Below are 20,980 nucleotides of genomic sequence, written 5' to 3'. Positions count from 1 at the left end.
AGTGTTTACAAGACAGTTGACCTAGGGATGAAAGGAAATATAAATCTGGTCCTGTTTCTATGTATGTGCACCACTATTAAGGCCTGTGTCAAGAGGCTTCTGGTTGCAGATGCAGCAGGCATTTACCACTTTGGACTTGATAAAACACAGTGGACCACCACCAGCAGATGACATGGCTCCCCAAATTATCACGTACTGTGGAAATGTTTGCATTTTATTTGGGAATCAAGGTCCCATAGTCTGGAGGACGAGTGGAGGATCACAGAATCCAAGTTGCATGAGGTCCAGTGTGAAGTTTCCACAGTCAGTGATAATTTGGGGAGCCACGTCATCTACTGGTGTTGGTCCGGTGTGTTCTATCAAGTCCAAAGACAGCAGAGCCCTCTACCAGGAAATTCTAGAGCACTTCATGCTACCCTCTCGTGACCAGCTTTATGGCGATGCTGATTTCATTTTCCAGCAGGACTTGGCACCTGCTCACACTGCCAAAAGTACCAATACCTGGATTAATGATCATGGTATATCACTGTGCTTGATTGGCCAGCAAACTCACCTGATATAAACCCCATAAAGAGTTTGTGGGGTACTGTCAAGAGGAAGATGAGAGACACTACACCCAAAAATGCAGATGAGCTAAAAGCCACTATCAAAGCAACCTGGGCTTCCATAACACCTCAGTACTGCCACAGGCTGATCGCCTCCATGCCACGCCGCATTGATGCAGTAATTCATGCAAAAGAAGCCCTGACCAAGTATTAAGTGTATACTATACCGTACATGGACATACTTTTCAGTAACCCAACATTCCTGTATTAAAATTTATTTTTTCTAATTTTCTGACATACTGAATTTTGGGTTTTCACTAGCTGCAAGCCATAATCATCAAAATTAAAAGAAAGAAATGCTTGAAATATATCACTATAAATATATAAAATATATTTTCACGTTTGAATTGAATTACTGAAATAAATTAACTTTTTGATTATATTGTAATTTAATCAGATGCACCTGAATGGCCACATACTGTATGTGCTATTGTAAATTGGTAATTGGTGTTAATTAAACTTTTAACTTCATGATTTTATATGTTTTACAAAATGCATTGTTTCTACATATCATTTTTGTATTAAATAACTTCCAAAAAAGTCCTGCGGGCATTTAGATTTGTTTATTTTTGAAATAATATGGGATGGAGGTGTGTAAGCCTATGTATCAGACCTATACGTTTATCACATTTATATGACTATAGCATTCTTTTTATACAGTTAGTCTTAGGAATTACAGTTCAAGTGCATTAAAAAGTTATAATGAAATTATTGCAGCATGTTTTTAAAAGAATATAGACTATGCATTTAGTAAAGCGACATGAATAAGATGCCTTCACTTTGAATACTCAGTCATATGCAGGATATAAAAATAGAAAAAATATGAAATCAGCATAATGTTATCTTTCTTCAAATTTTTCATAAATGTTTTTATATCAGAAAGGAGTACCTTTTTGAAGCTTTGCAGTTCTATACAGATTTTTTAAGGTTGAATATTTGCCTGGCTGGGTAGTGCTGTGCTTTGATCATGCTAGTTGCCTGGTGGTCTCTAGCTTCCAAAAAATTCTCAGTTCCCCTGGAAAATGCATTCAGTAGGTCAGATTTATATATTTTTTCTAGTTGATTGACTCAACCTTTTGAAGCCATTGAATAAGCGTTAGAGGCAGTCAGCTAGCATTTTCAGAAGGAAGGGTCAGAAATGGCAACCCACAATTTCCCCTTCATAATGGATTCCTTTAACAATGTAACATTTCCAAAATTTTACATTTTCCTTTTTCTGATCTAGTATTCAGACAATTAATACAAGGAGTGCCAGAGACCTACAACACATCATTAAAACCAGGTAAGATGTTTATAACATACAGTATATACTACGTATCTTTTGTACTGGTATATATGTCCTACATTCTTTATGATGTCAACAGCAATAGCAATATAGCATACCTGGCTTTCTATTTATTGGATTAATGCTTTCATAAAACTGAATTTGGGAATAAAGTACTAAGTAAAATGCTATTAAAGTCATTTTTGTATGTATTGAGAAATCAGCACATAAAGTGAACAGGGAAAAACTGTGAGTAAAATGTTTAGAAAGGTAATTTAACAAATGCTTTCTCTTTCTCGAAACACTGGCTTGAAGCAAGGTTTATATTAAAGGGTAGCTTTAACCAGAACTTAAAGTATATGTCTGGAAATAGTTAGGTAAGTGTTGCTATGAATTGTGTTATGGTTGACATTTCACCAAGCTCTATTTTGGATTGACTCCTGAAGTCCATTGATCTCCTCTGCAATGACAACACACTGGGGATAATTTACTAAAACTAGAGAGTGCAAAATCTGGTGAAGCTGTGCATGGTAGCCAATCAGCTTCTCTCTTCAGCTTGTTTAATTAAGATTTGAGATAAAAAGGCTTACCCATAGGCAGTGTAAATATCTCCTAAATGTGCACCATTTAGAAAATCTATCTACTGCACATGCAGCCAGTGTCATCACTGGTGCATGCCCTCTGAAGAAATGGCCACCTGGGCAGTTGCTTCAGAGCCCTGTGCCATAAACGGCGGCTCCCGCGTGCATGTGACGACATTGCAGCTCCGGCCAGTCACAAAGCCGGAGTACGCGAACCCGGAAGCAAGATGGGTGAAGATGGGAGCACCTGCAGCTCTGACATCTTGGCACTGGAAGAGCTTTGTTTTAAGGTAAGTTTAACATGCATACTAGCACATTATGACATTACCTTGCAGGGTACAAAAAAAAAAAACATCCAGCGGTTTACAACTGCTTTAATGCATTAAAATGCATTAAGAATGCATTTGGATAAAAAAACCTTCTGCCTCTAAACTGCCTATAGTAGCTTAGTAGTTTATTTCAAGGTTGCTTTACAGTGAAGGTTTGGCCAAAGCTTCCTTTTTTGGTTTTGGATAGAGTATGGAAAGATTAAAACTCGTGCCAGTTTATTATTTGCTGCCTATGTAACACTGGGGAAATTTCCCTTCATTTTCTGTGCCAGAGATGCAACAGGAAGTTAGAGGAAATCTCTTTAAGTGAAAGGAATGCCCCTCTTAGACAGTTGTCTCCAGACAGGTCTTCCCAGTTAAAGAGTTCCCCAAACCCTTTGTTCTGGGGAGAAATCTAAAACTTTGCATTTCCCCCACTTTCTTTTTTGGTGACAAGGTGCCATTGGTAGAAAATAAAGTGGTAAATCTCTCCAGTGATAACATAGGCAGCATAAGCCCTCCCCACTCTATTCAAAACTAAAAAAAAGGTTTTGTCTAGAGATACACGTTAACTGACATTATGTGCAGATCAGGTCACTCCTTTGTCAATGAACCGGAAGATTATTAATAACAATCCTTCATTGTAACTCATCTTGACACTGCAGACACTGTTTTCTGAGTGTTAGTTTACACAGGAGCAGAAAGATCTTCTCCTAAGCAAATAAAACAAGTCCAGGCTGTCACAATGACAGCCAGGAATTGCCTGTAAATGCGTCCAGTAAGTTGCAAGGGAGGAGGTGCTGGCATACTACACATGTCCAAAGTATTTTGACAGTTTTTTTGGGCATATGTAGCACTCCCATAACCCGTAACTGGTTAAACATGTAAATGAAGTACAGGCTTACGTTTACTAATTTTCGAACATGTCATCCTTTTTGTTAACCATTACTTTTTTCAATTTAGCTTACCAAGGAGTCATGAAAGATTTGTAAGAGATGTGAAAAGCAATCAAAGGTAATGTTAACACCAAAGCTGATCAGCTGCTTAAAATATGGTCTTTGAAGGAAACTTTATTTAACATTTTTGTTCAGATGTCCTGATTTTACTAGGGTGCTGAATCTTTATCTCATGATGGCAGCAACTAGCTGGAAATGTGCAAAGCTCAGCATTACTTTCATAATCTAGAGCTGACAGAAAAGTGTAGCCATCAGGATCAGCTGTTTTGCTACTTAGAAAATGTAAAAAAATATCCTGGTATTTGCAGTGCCATAAACATGATTTAGATAACATTGCAATGTTAGAACAGGGCTTTTTTTTCTCACGGAATAGATGGGGGAACTCAGCCATTACCCCCCATAACACCGCCCCTCACCCCCCTTCCAGGACAAGCTGCATCAAATGGTGTGTGTGGCCAAATTGCACAGTGGGAGGGTCGTAAAGGGGCATTAAATACCAGGGGTGTGTTACATGAAGAGTTCAGTGGTGCGCTACACACAGAGAGCAGAGTTAAGGGGTGCACTAAACACAGATTGCAGAGTTGTGCAGAGTTAAGGGGTATGCTACACACAGAGTGCTGAGTTAAGGGGTTTGTTACACACAGAGTGCAGATTTTCGGGGGTGCACTTCACACAGAGTGCAGAGTTAAGGGGTGCACATCACACAGAGTGCAGAGTTAAGGGGTGCGCTAAGTACAAAGTGCAAAGTTAAGGTGTGCACTAAGTAAAGAGTGCAATGTTAAGGGGTGCGCTACATACAGAGTGCAGAGTTAAGGGGTTCACTAAATACAGAGTCCAGAGTTAAGGGGTGTGCTGCATACAGAGTGCAGAGTTAACGGGTGCGCTAAGTACAGAGTGCAGATTTAAGGAGTGAGCTACGTGCAAAGTGCACAGTTAAAGGGTTCTCTACATACAGAGTGCAGAGTTAAGGGGTGCACTGCATACAGAGTGCAGAATTAAGGGGTAGACAACATACAGATTGCAGAGTTAAGAAGTGTACTACATACAGAGTGCAGAGTTAAGGGGTGTGCTACATACAGAGTGCAGAGTTAAGGGATGCACTACATACAGAGTGCAGAGTTAAGGGATGTGCTATGTACAGAGTTAGGGGTACCCTACGTGCAGAGGGAAGAATTAAGAGGTGTGCTACACACAGAGTGCAAAGTTCATCTCTCTTCCAGCTCTCTTTTCCACACTCGACAACGGGGGCGCCTGCATCTCCTTTGTTGCTGCCCTGCACTCAGTGGGAGCTGCTGTGAGACAAGCTGTCACTGGTGAACACTGAAGCAAGGTTTCAGTGTGTACAGTGACAGTGGTGACCTGGGAGCAGAGGGCCAACGCCGGCGGTGGCGGAACTCCGCTCTGCCACATTCTGGCTGAAAAAAAGCCCTGTGTAAATCACCTAATAAAACACAAACAGCAGTGCCTCCGAACATTCAGGTGTCTCAGAGTTCCCAAGCCTATGTTAGATAAGGTTGCCTCCCTCAGTGGATTTGACTTAGTAAAGGACTAAATAGATTATTCTCTGAATACTCACTTAGCTTACTACTTTGCCATCAGGTCACTGGTAAACATTCTAGGTGAACATTCTCTTGTGCAGATTAGTGCAAATCATCTCCTCCTCCCCCCCCCCTCAGCAGTTTAGGAATTTAAATTGAACTGGACCCCAAGTATTCTACAGTTGATAAAATATACACTTCCTTATTTACCTATGTCTCACAATGCTTTAGGAAATTCTGTACGTTAAAAATGTGTTTTTTGTAAGACACTATTTATTGGGAATAGGAAAAGTTGATTGCTCAGTGCAGATAGACACATGGCCCTGGTGTAGTGATGCTTTTAGGCAGCAGAGTGGCCTCCTTGGGAGGGTGGAGTCCTGAACTATAGTCAGTCCCTATTCTAAAAGGGCTGTGCACACCTACAGAATCAGGATTCTGGTTGCCAGTAAAATGTAGACCCAGCATTTAAAGCTTCATTAAACCTAATACTCTGCAAAGCTGTCATGCTCCAGAACCCATACCAGGATTTACCAGTCCTGGAAAAAAAACTTCCCTTCCAATGAGACACACATCCCAGAGCCCCTCAACCTGCATGGGTGACACCAAATTCTTTTAACACTGTGACAAGGCCTTAGATGTCCTTAGATGTGGTGGCTGAATTTGTTATTTTTAAGGATTATCCTGTTTTTTCACCTGGTGACTCTGCCAGTAACACCCCTTTTGCCCTAGTGTGCAGCACTCACTGTACTGCATCTGTGGAGGTGCTGCATTGTTATGCTAGGCTGCTCTCCTGATTTGGACTACAAATATGTTCACCTTTCCTCATCAAGTCCAGAAGTAGAGGAAGAACGGAGGCTCTACACTTCAAATAAAATAGCTTTGAAATCTGAAAACATTGATGGCAGTTTTCAGTTCAGCACACTGAAAGTTACAAGGACACTTGAATTCTGACAGGTTCAACTGGTATTTTCTGTACTTGCAGAAAATGTACTTAAAAAATAAAAATAATGCAGCCATCACATGTAAGGTGCATGATAATCACATCACATCACATGTAATGTACTGATAAGCTGCAATATATTACATTTCTGTGCTTGGGTTATGGCATACTTTAAAGAGAAAATCAACTATGAAAGCTGTGACCAAATAAAGCAGGTTGATGGCATAGGATTAGTCACCAGTATCGCCAGTGGTCTTTCTGCATCTGGCCTTTTCCCTACTACTGACTAACCATGTCTTGTTCTATACTGCCTATGTTTGGAGAGGACTACCTTGGTGGAGGCAGGGTCTAATCATATAAAAGCTTTCAGCAAGAAGAACAGTGGCATCAGTGTATCCCACTTCAAATCTCCCGAGACTAGAAGTCAATGACAGCAATGCTCACACTGTAAATTTTTTGAGGTTGTAGGTACAGCAGTGCCTAGGCACGCTCACAAGTACATCTGCTATCTTTCTGGAAGAATTGGAAGAAGAATCAATAGTAAACCTAATTAGAAGAATCAGTATTATTTAGAAGAATCAGTATTAATTAGAAGAATCAGAATTAAACCCAAAAACAAAAATGTAATATGTTGCAGCTTACCAATCCTTAGACATGGTGGTTGCATTCGTTTTCTTTGACAAGTACCACACATTCTGTCCTAAAGGAGAATTGAAGAAAAAAAAAAAAACATCTATACTCACTTATATGGCTTCAGCATCAGTCTGATGCTGCCTCTGTCCCCGCCGGTTCTGGGATCGAGAACTGAGCGATCACATGACTGCTTGGTTCTCACTGAGCAGAGAGTGGTGACTGTCAATCACAGGCTGTCTGCTCTGCCCCTCCAGTGCTCACTGGAGTACCAGGCTGTGGAGGAGGTGCATACATTTGTGCAGTTATTATTTTTTCCTGAAAGCTGAACTTAGCCTGAGCCTGTAAAGACAAAAGATAAACCTGTCAAGGTACTGCTTAGGGACAAATAAAATGTCTAATGTTCACTATAACGGAGCCAATCTTCCCTTTTAGAGTTGGGGTCTACTATAATTAAACTTGCTTAATGCCAAATATTTTTATTACTAATTTCTTATTTCATGAATATTCACTTTTTTTTTTTTTTTTGCAGTTTTGTTGTATGGGCTCTACTGGTGTATAATAATAGCAACAACATTGTTTTGGAACAAGATACAATTATGGATAGAATTAATCAAAGTTCTAATGTTCTCAGTGGTCTGACACTTAAAGCATTATCTGTGTCACAAATTGGTAAGTTCACACACCTTTTTAAATCAATATGTAAATCAAAACGCAATATAAATATATTACATTTGAATTCACTGTCTGTAGGAATAGTTGTATTTTTGCAGCAAAGACAAATAGGGGCTCAGTTACAAAATCAAAATGATAGTTTTCCAATAATCACTGGAAGTTTGGTTTGCTTTTCTAACCAAACACATAGTATATTTATTTGTAATAGATCAAATGTATCTGCTGTTATTGAATAAGAAATCGTAGATTTACTTGGAGCACATTTTTAGATTTGTGTATCTTCAAAGCATAATATTTGGGTAGAGAATGCTTGTTTAAATATGATAAATATTGTCCTGAAACTGCAAGACGTAAGTTTGTATATTTGTACTGATCCCACTTGATGTGCCATGAAGACTCGAATCAGCAATTCAGTATTTCAAAAGACATTGTTTGCTTCGAAAAGAAACAGAGAATGAGTCGGACTGTACAGGCCAGGCGGAGGGATATTCATAATATGATAAAATCCATAATTTATTGTATCAAAGATAAAGACAAAAAATACATAAAGACAATACCAACTATATAAAAACAATACCTTAAAGGGGAAAAGAACATATATGGTAGCTGATAGACAAGCACTGTGTTGTAAAGCACTGTGTAGTAAAGGGTCTTCAGTGCCGACGTGTTTTACCAATCGCTTCCTCAGGGCTGCAAAGACGCCACAGTACTTATCTATAGCTAAAAACAATGTCATTTTACCAATGAATACAATACATATACATATATTCAACACTCTGTTTCTTTTTCAATATATACAATTGCGGATGATGGCCCCATTTGCAACAGGTTCTTTCTAAATTATTTGCTTGACTTGGTAATATCTAAAGCCTAGTGACAAGGATCATCACTACTAATGAATGGCCATAAATTGTTGATAGTTTTCAGTTTGAACAATGTGACATTATTTTAGTGACAGCGACATTTTTGTGTCCATAATATACTGATATTGTGTCCAAAATATATCTGTATTAATATCTAAGTGCTATCTTTCAGAATTTTGTCCAGCTGAGGAATATCCAGCATCATACCAATGGCTTCCAACAAGACCAAATAATACCCAGGAAATACAATGTCCACAAAGTCCTATGTATACAGCCAAAAGAACATGGTGAGGACCTAAAATTACTATTAAAATGTAATATAATCGTAGACAACGCATTGCATCCACTAAAAATAGGCATCTTTGAAAACTGTTGACAAACGTATTGGAAGTTTTGATAATTGGTTATGGAAAGAACTTCTTAAAGCGGAACTCTTCTATCCTTTACAGCCAAAGAAGCTGCCATTTTAGCCTCTTTTTTATCTGCAGTTGCCACAGTGTTGCACATGTGGCAACAATGGCTTAACAGTTATGTTGAGAGCACAAGCAACTGTGACAGCATTTATGACATGCCTTGAATTTAGCTATTTTGGTAAACAGGTAATGGGACAGTAGACAGAACCTCCCAAAATTTTAACTCATTTGAAGCAATACAATTTTATAATAATAATAAATAACACAACAATAGATTATGGATTGAAACTGGCCATGGCCCTTTATTGACATAAATATTAAATTCAAAAACTTGTATATATCATATAATAAATATATGTATATAAAAACCAGTATAGCATTAAATAACCAAATTTTTAAACTCAGCTATAACTGCTCGAGTTTATATTACTCCACAATACTTATTCACATTCACATTTACATGGAATATAATGTCATCCAAAAAGGACCATGACAAAGTAATAGGGAGGGAGGGTGGGACAATCTTCTTTCTCTGTCCCCGCCATCTGAATAATTGCTGACCCAGTTATTGCTTTATATATGCTCTGCTCCTGGAATAAAACGTTATAAACTGTCTCTAAACAATTTCAACCACTTAAAATATGTACGCAAATTAAGTAATACTTAATATTAATAAGCCTGAAATTGATTGGTCTGTCACTGTCCCATAGGTGTAGGTGGAGCAATAAATGCCCCTACCAACCTTATAATTGATGGGTTTAGCTCTGTTTTAAATATTGCTGTCTGTGTATATGTTGATCCAGTGCAAACAGTTAATGCTTTTAATTATCACTTTATTGTCAACTCAATGCTAAAAACATCTTTCTTGTTCTAGTTTTCTAGTACAACATGTAAAGGTGTATGCCTGTTATGTTCTTGCTTATATCATGGAAATCCGTCCAATTTTGGACTATGAAATTGTGCCCATGTTTAGATTTTCAAGAAAAACATTATAGAAGATGAAGACTGAAGTCAGTCATTTAAAAAGCATGCCCTGGAATTCATAAATGGTGTTGTAGAATTCAATTGCACCTCTGCTGCACAAATATCAGTGTTTGCAAAAGATGCAAGTAACTGTCTGGAAAAAGTACATGAATTTGCTGTAGGAGGCAGTTAGAGCTAAGGCCGGAGTGTCAGTACTGGGCATGTCATCATCAGTGCAGCTCTGTAACCCTGTGTCTGATAAAATCACAGGCCAAAACTTTGTTGTGGGGTGAGGGAAGCCTGGTGGGGAGCTGGTGGAGCATGATGGGGGGACTACTTTCATATTAGGTCCACTTTCCTTGTGATTAACATTGAAAGACACTGGGCAAATTCCATGGTCGCTATAGAACTAAATAGCGACTATGGAATTCACACACTGCTGCCTGCTGTCAATCACAGGGGGGTTCACCATTAGGCCCCACCCACTATCAGTGTGTCCCTATAGCATTAGGTGCTGGATAGCCAACTGTGTTATAACAACACACTAGGCATCAGGTGTTTTCATGCCAGGATTTATTATTTTTATTATTATTATTTTTTTTGGAACAATGGGGGGATTCAATAAAGCAGTTACAATACTTTTATGCCAGTATAGCCTTTTTAAAATGACCTAAACTTGCTATAAACGGGGCGAAAATTGTCCGAAAACGATCTGTTCAACCGAAAGCAGATGACTTTGGGACCGTGTGTACAGCTCCTTGTCCAGCACTATCACAACAAATTCTCTCCAATCATAAGGAGGAGTGCGCTTCTCTGATTGGAGAGAAGTAGTTGTGCCTATGTGAGGCTAAGATTGGATAATTGAAAAGAGATAAATGCTCTCACACAGAGGACAATGGACCTTATCTTATGTAAGCATTATATCAGTTAAATACGTTGTATTATGCACCTCAGTAAAGGGGGTAAAACCTTCCGGAGCTGAAGTGGTTAAAAAGGGCAGAGATGCCAGAAGTTACTGTATTCTTTGATATAAGATATGTCAACTGGGCTGTAACCCCCTTGTGTAGATAGATAGATAGATAGATAGATAGATAGATAGATAGATAGATAGATAGATAGATAGATAGATAGATAGATAGATAGATAGATAGATAGATAGATAGATAGAGTAAATATATATATAGTATCTCACAAAATTTAGTACACCCCTCACATTTTTGTAAATATTTTATTATATCTTTTTCATGTGACAACACTGAAGAAATTATACTTTGCTACAATGTAAAGTAGTGAGTGTACAGCTTGTATAACAGTGTAAATTTGCTGTCCCCTCAAAATAACTCTACACACAGCCATTACAACCGCTGGCAACAAAAGTGAGTACACCCGTAAGTGAAAATGTCCAAATTGGGCCCAATTAGCTATTTTCCCTAGCTGGTGTCATGTCACTCATAAGTGTTACAGAGGTCTAAGGTGTGAATGGGGAGCAGGTGTGTTAAATTTGGTGTCATCGCCCTCACTCTCTCGTACTGGTCACTAGAAGTTCAACATGGCACCTCATAGCAAAGAACTCTCTGAGGATCTGAAAATAAGAATTGTTGCTTTACATAAAGATGGCCCTGGCTATAAGAAGATTGCCAAAACCCTGAAACTGAGCTGTAGCACGGTGACCAAGACTATACAGCGGTTTAACAGGACAGGTTCCACTCAGAACAATGCCCCAAATAACGTGAATGGGGGTATGAGGTATAGTGACCCACAAATAGTGAAGTGTGCTAAAGTAGTAGTATAGTATAAGTGAGAGTTCGTTAGATGATCGAGATCAGAAACACAGTGCGCGCCGGGATGCTTCCGCGTTCCACGGCCGGCAACCGGAAGTGACGTTTGACGTCGGAGACTCCGCTCTACGCGTTTCGTCACAATGACGTCAACTGGAGTGTGACGAAACGCGTAGGGCGGAGTCTCCGACGTCAAACGTCACTTCCGGTTGCCGGCCGTGGAACGCGGAAGCATCCCGGCGCGCACTGTGTTTCTGATCTCGATCATCTTACGAACTCTCACTTATACTATACTACTACTTTAGCACACTTCACTATTTGTGGGTCACTATACCTCATACCCCCATTCACGTTATTTGGGGCATTGTATATGATTTTATTTATATTTTAAAGGTAGCGCCAACACCAATCGTCACACTTTTATTTATCACTCTTCACCTTCACCTAAGGTTTGATTGGGGCAGCTTACACCTTTGTTTTTTCACCCTCCCACCATATATTACAATCTGTAGCGCTGGTCACTCTTCTCTATCATCCACTCAGAACAGACCACGCCTTGGTCAACCAAGGAGATTGAGTGCACATGCTCAGCGTCATATCCAGACGTTGTCTTTAGGAAATAGACATATGAGTGCTGCCAGCATTGCTAAAGAGGTGGGGGGTCAGTTTGTCAGTGCTCAGACCATACACCTCACACTGTATCAAATTGGTCTGCATGGCTGTCATCCCAAAAGGAAGCCTCTTCTAAAGATAATGACAAGAAAGCCCGCAAACAGTTTGCTGAAGACAAGCAGACTAAGGACATGGATTACTAGAACCATGTCCTGTGGTCTGATGAGACCAAGATAAACTTATTTGGTTCAGATGGTGTCAAGCGTGTGTGGAGGCAACCAGGTGAGGAGTACAAAGACAAATGTGTCTTGCCTACAGTCAAGCATGCTGGTGGGAGTGTCATGGGCTTGGGCTGCATGAGTGCTGTCGACACTGGGAGCTACAGTTCATTGAGGGAACCGTGGATGCCAACATGTACTGTGACATACTGAAGCAGAGCATGATCCCCTCCCTTCGGAGACTGGGCCGCAGGGCAGTATTCCAACATGATAACGACCCCAAACACACCTCAAAGACGACCACTGCCTTTCTAAAGAAGCTGAGGGTAAAGGTGATTGACTTGCCAAGCATGTCTCCAGACCTAAACCCTATTGAGCATCTGTGGGACATCCTCAAATGGAAGGTGGAGGAGTGCAAGGCCTCTAACATCCACCAGCATTGTGATGTCGTCATGGAGGAGTGGAAGAGGACTCCAGTGGCAACCTGTGAAGCTCTGGTGAACTTCATGCCCAAGAGGGTTAAGGCATTGCTGGAAAATAATGGTGGCGACACAAAATATTGACACTTTGGGCCCAATTTGGACATTTTAACTTAGGGGTGTACCCACTTTTGTTGCCAGAAGTTTAGTGTGTTGAGTTATTTTGAGGGGACAGCAAATTTACACTGTTGTACAAGCTGTTCACTCACTACTTTACATTGTAGCAAAGTGTAATCTCTTCAGTGTTGTCAAATGAAAATATATAATAAAATATTTACAAAAATGTGAGGGGTGTATATATGTGTGTGTGTGTATATATATATATATATATATATATATATATATATGTGCATTTTAAATCCTCTTACAATTCTATTATTTCCACAGTTTTTTAGGTCTCCACAACTTTACATCTTATTGGGGTGAACCGGATACATCAAAGTGCACGGGTGAGTAGAGAACAAAATTAAGGTTTTATTTTCATCCTTTTTAAAATAAAAATCAAGGCATAAATAGATAGCAAAACAAGCTGTACTTGGATTCCTTAGCATTCCTTCTAAAGTTTGGAGTGAAGTAAGAGAAGCAATGTTTAGTGATTTTTCCAGGTTAAAGAATGCAGCCATCACATCTAAGAATTGGATCTAATTAAATCTAATCTGAAATATAATAAATGTTTGCTTTAGGGTTCAATACTGCTTTAGTCTAGGTTCACTCATTTGCAGTGTGGGAACTGCAGAAACTGCAGAAATCCATGCACGTTTCCCGCACCGCATTGCAATTAGACTGTGTTTGTGATCTGCTATGGGTGTCAATACAAAGTTAATGACAACCCAAATGCCATAGAAACACATTGCAGTTTGCCTGCACCGGATCGCATTATACAAAACAACTACCAAATCGCATGGTCATTTTGTATAATGCGATCCGGTTGTGGTGGGGCTTCAAAAAAGGTGCCTACTCATCTCTGGTTCAATTAGAGCCCATTAAAAATGAATGCCAATTTGCACTACACCAAATCGCATGTGAATTGCACAAGATTGCGGTACCGCTCCTGTGCAATTCACATGCAATTTATAGTGTGAACCAGGGCTTAATATATAGGATAGGGCCTCTTTTTACACAGGGCGGACTGTGGCTGTGATACACTTGCTCAGCAAGGTATCCCTCTGCTGACCCCTGCTGAGCAGGTAGATGACAGGTCCGTGTCCGCTCCACTCATGCAGATTGGACACAGACACAGGCCACTCTACTGTGTGCGCGGCCAGATGTAAATGGACTGCCTTTCGGTTTACACCCGACTGCTATCCCATCTGATCAGATGGATGTCTCTTTTTGGTGGATCAGATCGGATTAGATGTAGGTGGTAGTATACAGACACGTGTCTGTTTACACCTGCCGCTCCATAGAGAAAAATGGAGGTTCCAATCAGGTCCATTTTTCAGGCAGACCTGATCAGAACACCTGTGAGAAAAGGGCCTAACTGTTTTGAGCAGTATTGTTGGACTTTCTATAATAACAAAGAAGAAGTCAATATACTAGAAAAAAAGATGATGTTTACAGAATCACGGGTATTCATTTTTTAGTTAATAATTAGAGAAAGATCTGAAAGGCACATAAGAGAACTATGGATATACAGTAGTGTTTCCACTATGAGTTGCATGGAATCAATATTGAAAAAGTCTTATCTTTTAACAGATAATGCAGAAACCTTGGCTAATCAGTTGCTAAATCTCACTGACCAAGAGATGACAGCAGATAAAGTCGAAGATGTTGTCCAAACACTGATGAAAATAGTCAATGACGTTGATATCAATGCAGATCTAGGCACAACGGTTGTAAATGTGTTCTCCAATATTCTAAGTAGCTCAGACAGCGTATTAACAAAGTCCTCCTCTGAGTAAGTAATGGTCTAGATTTTGATATGACCCTGTTGATTGGCGGTATGTTTGTACAAGAACTTAAGAATCTTCTTCTGTCATCTGTAGTATGAGTAGATTATTAAGAAAGATCACAGAGAAGTAGATCAGACAATCTTAATACTAACCTTAACTTTTTTATTTTTTTATTTAATAGAGTGAGATAGAGTTAACATTTATGGTGGTTTTTATTTCTGACAGTAACCCCATGGGGAGATTTTCCCTTACCTTAATACCTGTGAAACCCATACAAGTAATGGTGGTATGGTAACCACTAGGACAACAAGTCACAGGCTGCAATAACGTTGTCAGAAATTTTAAACCTTCCCTACACTACTAAAAGTTTGTTTTTGTCTTTGTTGATGATGAGGATGTTTCCAAACACATTCTGTTGACATGAGCAATAAGAACTTGATAGAGGCTCTAACCCTTCTCTGCTTCATGCAAAACATAGGTGACCATTTATAGCAGATGAATATAGTTATCTACCCTTTGATATAGTCCATTGCAATGCACAAACAGCTGCCTAAATTTTACAGCCTATTCATAAAATGTGTGCAACTTGTAATGATGCACAGATTTCTCTCTGCTTAATCTTACACTAAAGCTTTGGACTTTTTGGTTTACCGAAAACAAACATGTTATACTTACCTGCACTGTGCAAGGGTTTTGCACAGAACAGCCCCGATCCTCCTCTTCTTGGGTCCCCTGCTGGTGCTTCTGGCTCTTCCCCCCTGCTGAGTGTCCCTAGAGCAGGGTTCTTCAAACTACGGCCCTCCAGCTGTTGCAGAACTACACATCCCATGAGGCATTATAACACTCTGACATTCACAGACATGACTAGGCAAGATGGGAATTGTAGTTCCCGAACAACTGGAGGGCCATAGTTTGGAGACCCCTGCCCTAGAGCAAGCACCGTACATGTTCATTCTCGAGCTGCCCCTGTGTTTCTATAAGACACTTAGAGTGCGGCTGGGCTCTTACTGGCTGTCATTGACAATGGCTCTCGCTGTTCTGTCTCAGCCAATGGGGAGAGGGAGACCCAGGAGAGCTGAGGCTCCCATGCACATCGCCTGATCAAGATTGGGCTAGAGTAAGTATTGGGGGGGGCTGTGGGGGGAGCAGCACACTGAAGGTTTTTTTTAACTTCATGCATAGAATGCAGTCTTTAGCCTTTACAACTGTCTGGGTGCCAGGAAACCAGAGCACACGGGGATGCAGGTAAAATAAAGCAGTTTATTGGAGCAAACAACAATAAATGCACAGCAAAAGTGAGTAAGTGAGAGCAGGAACAAGCCGGTGTCAAGTCCAGAAGCAGGTAGTCATCCAAGCCAGGGTCGAGTCCAGAAGCGGGTAGTCATTCAAGCTGGGGTCAAGTGCAGAAGCAGGTAGTCTACCAATGCTGGGTCATCTGCCGATGCGGGGTCGAGACCCAGGAGAGGAATTAGCCAAGCTAGGTCATACATGGAGGAACACAGAGAACAGGAGACTGCTAGCAGAGATGCACCTTGGAGCACAAACACAAGGGCAAGGACTGCAACCCATCAGGTGATAGATATAGTCAGGTGTGCAACATCATCACTGTGCGACACCCAGGCAGCAGGCAAGTGATGATGCAATCAGAGTTTATAAGAGGCAGCAATCTGCACATGTCCAAGATGGAGGATCCAGGAGGACAAGGTAAGACCTTGACAACACTTTTAAAGTGGAACTAAAAGTATGAGAACAAAAAAAATAAAACAATTGCGAACAGGCAGGATCTTCATTGTGGAAGAGGCATGCTTTGCCTCTACTGCAATAAAATAAATGCACCTGTCTGTTCGCAGTCTTTTTTAAAATGTACACTGAGCTGTGCATGTGCAGCTCAATGTACAATCTTAGCACGATGTCTGTGAGCCAGGACAAGCCAGCTGCTGCGCATGTGTAGGAGTTACATCTTCCCATGCCAGCCAATGAGCCAATCACACAGCTTCTCCCTTTTTTTTACACTCAACTTTATTTGAAGTGTACAATAGTAACACTTCATCCATGCAACTGTACAGCAGCCCAATGTGCTTCTGTACAGTGACATGCAGTCCTGTTCGGTGCACTGTGATAAAATGCAGCATGTATGTTATCCGTATAATTTTTCACAAATACCTAGCATGTTCATAGACAAAAAAGTGTAACATAATATGATAATTTTTTGTCTATATACACATATATATATGGATAACATACAAGACAGCCCTGAAGAAGCGGAGAAGATATACCACGAAACATGTTGGCATATTGTGTTTTCTACTGACTACACATATTTGATGGTTTTGTATGTCCTAACTTATAGGGTGATGTTGTTCTTTCTCCCTCTACCGCCCTGTACCAGTCAGCCACCTACACCCCCTGTGCCAGCCACCCCCCCACCACAGGGTGCCAGCCAGCCATCCACCCACCACAGGGTGCCAGACAGCCACCCAACCACAGGCCCTGTACCAGCCAGCCACCCACAGGCCCTGTACCAGCCAGCCACAGGCACTGTACCAGCCAGCCACCCACAGGCCCTGTACCAGCCAGCCGCCCACAAGCCTGTATCAGTCAGCCACCCACAGCCCATGTGCCAGCCACCCACCCACCACAGGGTGCCAGCCAGCCAGCCACCCACCACAGGGTGCCATTCAGCCAGCTACCCACCACAGGATGCCAGACAGCCAGCCACCCACCACAGGGTGCCAGACAGCAAGCCACCCACCACAGGGTGCCAGCCAGCCATCCACCACAGGGTGCCAGACAGCCAGCCACTCACCACAGGATGCCAGTCAGCCAGGCACCCACCACAGGGTGCCAGCAAGCCAGCCACCCACCACAAGGTGCCAGCCAGCCAGCCACCCACCACAGGGTGTCAGCCAGCCAGCCATTAAGCATTAAACAAAAATTAACATGTTCAGTACCAGATTTGTGTCAAAAATTGTCTCTATTTTTCAAAACTTTAAATGTACAAAATATCGGCCCATATCAGCCGATACTGATGTGCGATGGCCAAAATATCTGTATCGGTATCGGCAACGAAAAACTGATATTGGTCGATCCCTACTATACACTGTAATTGAGCTCTTAAGAAAACCTTTATTGAAAGCGATGCAGTGCTTGGGCTGTAGATAGAGACAGCCAAGCATTTGGCATTTTCAGAAAGTGATCAGCAGTGGCAGCCTATCTATAGCTCTTAGTACAGGTTTCCTTTAGTCCTATTGTGTATGCATGTGCCTGTAGGACCGTGTAGGACTATTCAACTGTAAGCCTCTTGTGTGCTAGAACAAGATGTTGTCAATAACACATGAATAAACAATAACTTCCTCTTATTTTCCTTGTGTTGCTTTCAGTGCATTAAAAACAATAGAAGCCTTGGCACTAAAGATTCAATTTTCAGGACCGTCTGTCAGCATCGTGTCACGTAACTTGTGTCTAGGAGTTTCCAAAGTAAACGCTACCTCATACAATGGTTCCAGCTTCAGCGTGGGAGCTCAGACCAATCATAATGGCTTTGAGGTACAGTACATCAATATTTTACACTTTTCTTCCTCACTGACCATAACTGATTTCTGGAAAAAAAATGCTTTTCATTATAGTGTGATGCCATATTAACACACAAAACAAGATACTGGGGCTGATTTACTAACACTGGAGAGTGAAAAACTCTGGTGCAGCTGTTCATGGTTGCCAATCAGCTGCTAAATTCAGGTTGTTCAATTAAGCTTTGACAAAAAAAAACTGGAAGCTGATTGGCTTCCATGAAGAGCTGCATCTGATTTTGCACTCTCCAGTTTTAGTAAATCAACCCTACTGTGCATTGTTAAGTAGGGATGATCGAACGGTTCGGGTCCACCATCGGTTCGGCCCGAACATTGGGTGTTCGAGGTTCGGCCGAATTTAGAACTTTTTGCCCAAAAAGTTCGGAATTCGGCAACCAGAACCGCCCAAAATGCAATGCTTCAGGAAATGGGCTTTAAAAGCCCGTGATTGGACCAGAACCATTAGCAAAAGCCAATTGAGGGGGCAGGAGAATGCTAGGAATGTGATTGGAGTGACTAGGGGGTCCCTAGACCAATCATTAGTGAATACGCCCCCCAGTATATAAGATCGCCCCCGCCATATTCCCAGCATTGTTATACTGGAAATGGAAGAGAGTGGAAGCAGTTCTGTTAATTTTACTTTAAAAGTGTCATTTAGCTATTTTTAGTGTGAGGAAAGGGATATCTAGTGTAGTTAGAGTGCTCCTTTACACTTAAGTTAGCTTCAAAAATTTAGTTTCTGTAGGGAAAGTGTTAAGTGTCAGGGGACCGTAGTGTAGTGTAGGGTTAACTGACAGTGACTGCTATGGCAGGGTGACAAAACCCTTCCATAGCAGGGTGACCGCTATAGAGAAATGATCATTTCTCTGAGTTGCTTCGGGACAGGTATGTGGCTTCTCACCAGCAAGCATTTTTTATGCTGCAGGGGCTGCCACTGCCAGTGCTTTTTTGAGGACATGTTTGATGTCAGACATGACATCTGAACATGTGTATAGGGGGTATATATAGACATATATGTCTGAATATATACCCCTAGACATATATAGGTGTGATAGTAGCAGAAATAAATGCTTGCGCTAATGAAATCATTTACAGTAATATATTTCTGCTACTATCACACCTATATATGTCTAGGGGTATATATTCAGACATATATGCCTATATATACCCCCTATACACATGTTCAGATGTTTTGCCTGCCTCAAAAGAACCCCAAAAAATGCCAAAAAAACGCTAGCGTAAAAAAAAAAAAAATGCCCAGGTGTGTTTTTGCTGGCATTTTTGGGGGGGTTTTGGAGGCAGGCAAAACATCAGAACTTGTGCACAGTACCACTATACACAAGTTCAGATGTTTTTCCTGACTGCAAAGAACCCAAAAAAATGCCTGCTATTAAACCGGCAAGGTGTTACAGCAGAGAAGCCATATTCCTGTGCTTAAAGTTTTCTAATACAAACGATCTTTTTTTTTATGGTTCTGTACATGCTACAGAGCCGAAACTTCACATGTACACTTTTTAGACCCCCCAGATCTGAAATCCAAAGTAAAAATAAAAAAATCTCTTTTTTTTTTTTTTTTTTTATAATTTTTCAATCATTGGCTTTTTTTATCAAAAATGACAATTTTTAAGAACTTTTTTGTGTGATTTAGTGTCTGGGGGGTCTAAAATGTGTACCTGTGAAGTTTCAGCTCTGTAGCATGTCCAGAACCCCAAAAAAAGATCATATAAGTGTAAAAGAGGGGTCCCACCATCCCTGCTCTACTGAAAAATGATCTTTTTTCTGGTTCTGGACATGCTACAGAGCTGAAACTTCACAGGTACACTTTTTAGACCCCCCAGACACTAAATCCAAAAAAAGTCATGCCTGCCTCCAAAAATGCCCGATAAATGCAAGAAAAAGCGCCGTAGAGAAGCCGTATACCTGTTCTAATAAAAATTATAAGAAAATGCTAATTTTTGGGGGGTTCTGGACATGCTACAGAGCTGAAACTTCACATGTACACTTTTTAGACCCCCCAGATACTAAATCCAAAGTAAAAATCAAAAAATCTCTTTTTTTTTTTTTATATAATTTTTCAATCATTGGCTTTTTTATCAAAAATGACAATTTTTAAGAACTTTTTTTGTGTGATTTTGTGTCTGGGGGGTCTAAAAGGTGTACCTGTGAAGTTTCAGCTCTGTAGCATGTCCAGAACCAGAAAAAAAGATCATATAGGTGTTAAAGTTAAAGGAGGGTCCCGACCCACATCCCTGTTCTACTGAAAAATTATCTTTTTTTTTTTCATGATTCTGGACATGCTACAGAGCTGAAACTTCACATGCACACCTTTTAGACCCCCCAGATACTAAATCCAAAGTAAAAATCAAAAAAGCTCTTCTTTTTTTTTTTTTTTTTAATTTTTCAATAATTGGCTTTTTTATCAAAAATGACAATTTTTAAGAACTTTTTTTGTGTGATTAATAGTTAATGGGGCATGACCCAGAACCCTAGGCACTTTTTAGGGGCATTTATTGGGTTTTAGGGCTTAAAAATTGTGTTTTTTGATTACAGAAGTTCGGGTCCCATTGATTTCAATGGGGTTCTGAAATCCGAACCGAACTTTCGTGAAGTTCGGGTGTTCTGGTCGAACCGAACTTTTCAAAAGTTCGATCATCCCTATTGTTAAGTAGTCATAGTTTTACGTCTTAAAGTGGAAC

At 40.5% G+C, this 20,980-nt stretch overlaps 1 protein-coding gene across 5 annotated transcripts in view; it reads left to right on the top strand.

The window, feature by feature from the left end:
• ADGRG6 (adhesion G protein-coupled receptor G6) overlaps positions 1–20,980 on the top strand; it is a 284,077-nt gene that overhangs the window by 206,343 nt on the left and 56,754 nt on the right. For all 5 annotated transcript variants that reach the window (XM_082249118.1, XM_082249117.1, XM_082249116.1 and 2 more), the window contains 7 exons: positions 1,831–1,887; positions 3,722–3,772; positions 7,355–7,494; positions 8,533–8,647; positions 13,211–13,272; positions 14,519–14,720; positions 18,096–18,261. In XM_082249118.1, the coding sequence (XP_082105244.1) occupies positions 1,831–1,887; positions 3,722–3,772; positions 7,355–7,494; positions 8,533–8,647; positions 13,211–13,272; positions 14,519–14,720; positions 18,096–18,261 (793 nt within the window). The remainder of the gene's footprint in view (positions 1–1,830; positions 1,888–3,721; positions 3,773–7,354; positions 7,495–8,532; positions 8,648–13,210; positions 13,273–14,518; positions 14,721–18,095; positions 18,262–20,980) is intronic.

The sequence above is a fragment of the Pelophylax lessonae genome (assembly GCF_965119305.1).
Source record: "Pelophylax lessonae genome assembly, chromosome: 3".
Lineage (NCBI taxonomy): Eukaryota > Metazoa > Chordata > Amphibia > Anura > Ranidae > Pelophylax > Pelophylax lessonae.
Note: the sequence above shows the minus strand (reverse complement) of the source record. Positions and strands in the feature narration are given on the sequence as shown.